At 36.4% G+C, this 6,328-nt stretch overlaps 1 protein-coding gene across 9 annotated transcripts in view; it reads left to right on the top strand.

Annotated features, from left to right (window-relative positions):
• Nucleotides 1–6,328, top strand: part of LOC107742550 (syntaxin-3-like) — a 28,117-nt gene that overhangs the window by 17,266 nt on the left and 4,523 nt on the right. For 3 of the 9 annotated variants that reach the window (XM_016555599.1, XM_016555582.1, XM_016555607.1), the window contains exons 8-9: nt 1,792–1,926; nt 4,204–4,314. In XM_016555599.1, the coding sequence (XP_016411085.1) occupies nt 1,792–1,926; nt 4,204–4,314 (246 nt within the window). The other 6 variants (XM_016555574.1, XM_016555623.1, XM_016555630.1 and 3 more) reach the window with 6 other exon arrangements.

The following is a 6,328-nucleotide window of genomic DNA, read 5'->3' as shown; positions in this document are numbered from 1 at the left end:
TATTTTAAATACTTTTGGGTATTTTGCATGGTCTGTTATTGGAGTGTCACACGGGTGGGAGTTTTAACTCCTATTCACTGTGAATAAAAAAAAAAATTTATCTGATGCAGAGACATATAGACCGGGGGAATCCCCCCATCTCCCCACCCTCTGATTACGTATCATAACTTAACTACGTGTAAACGTTATTTGGCGGTTTTTACTTGGAAAACCAGCTATATTTTTCTTGCATTCGAATAACAATGGATAAACCTGAAACGATAGAAGAAGAATTGGAGATGAATTTCATTTACAAATAAGGTAGGAAATGTGCATACTTTTAAATCGAGACCTGCCACGGTGTTTCTTATTTGTCATCTTGATCCCTTTTGAGTGTCCTAAAAGCTGATGGGGGTGGGGGGGTCTATCACTCAGCATACCCAGTTAGCCGCTCGCCACTGCTTTAAGGTACTAATATGCACCATTTAGGGTTAAAAAAATGTAGAAGATCAGATGTACCCTTTAGCTTTTGTACCTTAGGATACCATCCCAGTGGCAGCTTTTGTACCTTTTTTTTGGTTCTCAACCAGGGAGCATCAAGATGGCTTAAAATGATTTAAAATAAGATTAAACAACTACAAATCAACTTATTTCTTATTTTATTTAACCCCTTCAACAACTGTTTGTTTTCTTTAAAGAACCAGGGTTCCCAAGGTTTTGGAAAATATGGATTTATTATGTAGCCTAATGTTAAAAGTGTGATTTCTAGACCTGAAAAAGTCAATTAAGAGTGTAAATTAATTAAGAGAATCTTAAAACAGAATCTTATACATTTTTTAAGTTATGCCAAGATTTTAAATATTTTATTGGGTAGAAACTCTGAGTAATAAATCTATTTTTAAATCCCTATCCAGTAAATCACAAATGACTGGAAGAGTCGTGGAAATTTATCGTTTAAAAGAAAGGGATGCCTGAATAACATACAGCTCATAACATTTCTGGAATCCTGAAATTGTATTATTTTAATTTTAGAAATGTTGTATTCAGTGTGTGGCTAGCTACTTTTTTGTTCATTTTCAGTTATTTTAATATTAATAATATTTATAATTAAAGTAAAAAAAATATTGTTTAAATTAAATATGTCATTTAATTTAAATGGTTTTCTAGATCTTGACACTGCAGATTTAAAGTGGCACAAAATAAGATTTTGGTCATATTGCCCACCTCTAATGCAGCATATAAGCTGTATTAAAATATGTGGACTCTGGCATTGGAATCAGCACAGCAAGCAGTATTTTGTCATGAATGTAACAGTTGAGTGATTCATTGTTTCCTGTGATTGTGGTTGCTGTGTAAATACACTCTTATCTCATAGCATAAATGCTACTTAAATGCAACTTCCGTGGTGACTTCACAGCAGTAGAGAAGTAGCCCACCCACACACTTTATGATGCAATGCAATGCAAAAAACACATTACTTTTCATATGAAGTCAAATGTAATGCAAATGGTTACTTGTTTTTAGAAACTATTATGTAACATGTTGCTTTTAACGTAATGTTCCCCTGACATCTGAGGTTTTTGTTGTAACTGTTTAACTGGTCACCGATGGCAAACACCACTTGACTAGTGGTAATTTGAATCCGAGACCCTTGTCTTAAACCATATTGAGACTCAGACCAGGACAGCAAATAATGAGACTCAGGCCACTTTAATGTCTCAAAACCAAGACCACAAGATCTAGACTCCATCTCTAGAGTACTGGATCCTCACACTTTCATAATCTTTGTTGGATATGAATATTGTGTTGCAGATTGTGGATTCAGGGATCTCTAAACAAGCGCTGAGTGAGATTGAAGCGCGTCACAAAGACATTGTGCGTCTGGAGAGCAGCATAAAGGAACTGCACGACATGTTTGTGGACATCGCCATGCTGGTGGAGAGCCAGGTACACTCCTCCCTTCATCACGCATCTGTTTGTCCATCGTTTTCTCCATCCTTTCATACTGTCAGTGTTTTCTGACTTCCTCCTCATTGTCATGCATTTCCTTCTCTTTCTCTGCCTCTCTCTCTCTCTGTCTTTTGTCTGTAGCATCCTTGTCTCTCTTCCTCTTTGTTCAAACTCGTTCTGTTGGTTGCTAAGCCGTATGCTGCTGGTCGGAGTGACTTCCCATCAGCTTTTTCTCTCACATGTGAGTGCTCTCTAACTGTCCTCTATGTTCGCATGACCTTTTTATTTCCCTTACTGACTGTATTCCTTTCATTCATCTACTTTATTATTTCGTCACAAACTTTATACACCCATTACAACCTCACCTTCAATAGAAGAAATTAAAGTGAGTAGCTCTTTTCCAAAAACCTAGTGAGCTGCACAGCTAGATGATGTTTTAAATAAGCAAAATTATACTTATTTATAAGATACCTCGATTTGATCGAAAATACAGTAGAAACTGTAGTATTGTAAAATATAAATAATTTAACTGAATATATTTTAAAATGTAATTTATTCCTGTGATGCAAAGCTGAAAATTTAGCATCATTAGCATTACTCCAGTCTTCAGTGTCACATGATCCTTCAGAAATCATTCTAATATGCTGATTTGCTCAAGAAATATTTCGTACTATTATCCATGGTGAAAACATTGTGCTGCTTCAGGATTCCTTGATGAATAGAAAGTTCAGAACAGCATTTATTTAACATATAAACAGTTTGTAAATCACTTTAATGCATCCTTACTGAATAAAAATATAAAAAAAATTTATGTTTTACTGGCCCCAGACTTTTGGTGGTGTATATTTTGCATGAACAGCACTGAACTGCTGGGTTGCTGCCCATCAGGTGTGTTTCATATCAATCACTTATTAGTTCCATTTCAGTTTGGTTTCTGCCTGTGAACGCAGCTCTCTGTGTAGATCGTTAATAGCAGGGATGCAGTTCACTAGGTTTAGGAGCAGAGCTAATTCAACACAATCTAAAGAGCTCTGGTAAATTATTGACCAATCCATTTTGCTTATTAACTGCTTGCTATGGAGAAAAGTGAAAGGTAAGCTTCTGGTATTTCTCTTATAAGTCCCTGTTCTTCAGAGCGTCAACACTGAATAAGGCAGACCGGGGCTAGTTCTCACTCTTCTTACTCCAGTGAATCAGGGTGGGCTTGGTTTTCAAAGCCAATTTCTATATAGCCAAAGTACTGGCTAGAAAGATGTATTGAACATGTTTACCACTATTGCCCTGGAAAATAAAAAAGTTATTTTAAAAACATTGACTGCCTAAAGTGATAATTCGTCCCAAAATTTTGTCATCATTTACGCGCCCTCATGTCATTCCAAACCTGTATAACTTTTTTTCTTCTGTTGAACACAAAAGAAGCTATTTTGAAAAATGTGAGTAAGCACACAGTTTCTGGTCCCCATTGACTTCCATAGTATTTTGTCCTTACAGTGGAAGTCAGTGGGGACCATTAACTGTTTGGTTACAAATATTCTTCAAAATATCTTCTTTTATGTTTCACAGAAAAAAGAAAGTCATACAGGTTTGGAACAACGTAAATGATGACAAAACTTTCATTTTTGGGTGAACTATCCCTTTAAGACCAATTTGAGATTAAAGGGGTCATATGATGCGATTTCAATTTTTCCTTTCTCTTTGGAGTGTTACAAGCTCTTGGTGCATAAAGAAGATCTGTAAAGTTGCAAAGGCTTAAGTCTCAAATCCAAAGAGATATTCTTTTTAAACGTTAAGAGTCAATCACGCCTACCTAAAACGGCTCGTTCGAACACGCCCCCATATCATCATATGACCCCTTTAACTTCGCTGTGAGACAACTAGCCCCGGCTTCCCCATCTGTGTGTGTGTTCGTGGTGCACCTGGGTATATATGTATTATTTGGAGATAAAGGCACCCTGTATGTGTGTTTTCATTGTTTTTTGTTTTTTCATATGTTTCAGGGCAACATGGTTGATAACATTGAGGTGAATGTAGGTAAAGCAGTCGATCACGTTGAAGCGGCAAAGACTGAAACCAAGAAAGCAGTCAGGTATCAGAGCAAATCCCGGAAGGTACGGACTTCACTGTAACAGGCAATGAGGCTTCTGCTGTTTCTTTTCTCTTCCGTTTTTGCCCCCCACCTCTCTCTCTTTCTCTCTCTCTCTCTCTCTCTCTTTCTTCTCTATTTCCTTTTTTTTTCTTTTCCCTTCTTTCTTCGTCACCCAAAATCCACTGTAGGGCGGTATGATTGAGAGGATTGAGAACAACATGGATCAGTCAGTGGGTTTTGTGGAGCGGGCGGTTGCTGACACTAAAAAAGCCGCTAAATATCAGCAGGAGGCTCGACGTGTGAGTTCATGATGAATTTCAGGCCCCGCCCCCTTTCCCACCCTGCCTCTCCTTACTGTGTCCGAACCCACTGACGTTACACATAGAGTCACATTCACACACTAACAAACCCAGTGATTATTACTAATCCTGATACGCCCTGAAACCTCCCATTACAGGATTTCAGTGTAAGTCAGGTCATGAAAAAAAACAATGTTAAGCCACATGTTCACTTTTCATGTCATATTAACAGCAACAAAACATTTGACACATTACACACACACAGCTGAGAAGGATACATTTTAACAAAGCCGTTCTGTGTTAAAATGTGAGGAAAAACAACCTCTTTTGGTGTGAGCGAGAGCTTACGGTGATTGATCTGTTAGCACCATTCATGAAGTCAAGGGGTTTGTGACCATTTTGGTCTTTTTGCCACTTTTATATATACAGATAAAATCATAGAAAACACAGCATGTGTATAAAAATATAAAAACTTGCTCCACCTATGAAACTACTTCTCTTTATTGTCATTGTTCAGGTACAACAATGACAATGATAGATTTTCATATTAAATTTAAAGGAACACTCCACCCAAAAATGAAAACTTTCATCATTTATTCATCCTCATGTCGTTCTAAACCTGTCTGACTCTACTTTCCTTTCTTCTATGGAACACAATATAATATATTTTAAAGAATGTTGGGAAGCAAACATCACCGGATTCCATTGACTTCCACTGTATGGGCAAAATTCTCAAAATATCTTCTTTTATGTTCCTCAGAAGAAGGAAAGTTATACAGAAAATGGTGACTTTCATTTTTGGGTGAACTGTCACTTGTATAGTAGTATTATATTCTTATATAAAATTATATTAAGAAAAATCAATTAAATAGTTATGTATTAAGGCATAAACAAGAGTAGAACAACAGAAAGAATAGAAAAGTATTACAATTAATCAAAGCTATAAAGCAATGATTTTAACATGAAGGTTTATTGTACATGGAATGAACTGACCAAGGCAGTGCAAAATATTAAGACTGATTTATTGAGTATGTGTAGTAAACCAAGACCAAGATGTGCAAAATACACATTTTTGGAAATTATCTTGCGAAGAGACAAATTCTGAGATTCCATCTGGAAATACGTCACATTAAGAAAGTATTTTGGGTTGCAAATGATGAATATGATGGGCATACATGGTGAAGCACAAGCTCTCCTTTCTTTCTTTCTTTCTTTCTTTCTTCTTCTTCTTCTTTTTAAATCTTCAACACTCTCTGAACAAATGGTATGAAAACTGTCACTGGGGCAGTCAGTAGGCTACCTTTTCAAAAGGTACCCCTAAAGGTGCATAAAAGTACCTCAAATGTACATATTAGTACCTCAAATGGTATATTTGTAGTTTTTGTAAGGTACCACCCCAGTGACAGCTTTTGTACTTTCAGTACAAAAATCCTCATTTAGTGCAAAAAAATACAATTTAGTAGAGTAAATGATAGTTTTATAGACATTGTCTTTTCAATAAATGTAATGCCTAGTCCTGAAATGAATACCAGATTTTCCATCAAAGATCATTTGTTGGCCCAGACTGGATGTTGTGTCTTTATATTTGAGTGAGCTGTTTATTTGTTACTCAAATGTTAACGTAGATGCTAACAGTTGTGTTGTTGTGTATATGTGTGTTTCTTCACAGAAAACAATTATTATAGTGTCTGTGGTTTTGGCGGTTTTGGCAATTATTGCTTTGATAGTGGGTTTATCCGTAGGTCTGAGATAAAGGCTCTGGTGAGTAAATTTCAGAGGACTGTGTGTAAGGTTTGGGAACTGGGAAAGGTGTGGGTGTTTGATATTATTCAGATATCGACCGGGTTTTTTTAAGTTCATCTTCTCTAGTCTTCCTCGTGGATGTAAATAAGCATGCTTTGTAGGGCTGGGTAAAAAATATAGATATCTCGATATTAATCGATTCTCATTTTTATGATATCAATTCTTAAATCCCGAGAATCGATTAGTCTAGCCTGTTTTCAGTTAATGGACG

The sequence above is a fragment of the Sinocyclocheilus rhinocerous genome, unplaced genomic scaffold (assembly GCF_001515625.1).
Source record: "Sinocyclocheilus rhinocerous isolate Xijiao unplaced genomic scaffold, SAMN03320098_v1.1 scaffold70, whole genome shotgun sequence".
Classification (NCBI taxonomy): Eukaryota; Metazoa; Chordata; class Actinopteri; order Cypriniformes; family Cyprinidae; genus Sinocyclocheilus; species Sinocyclocheilus rhinocerous.
This window is presented reverse-complemented; position numbering and strand designations above follow the sequence as displayed.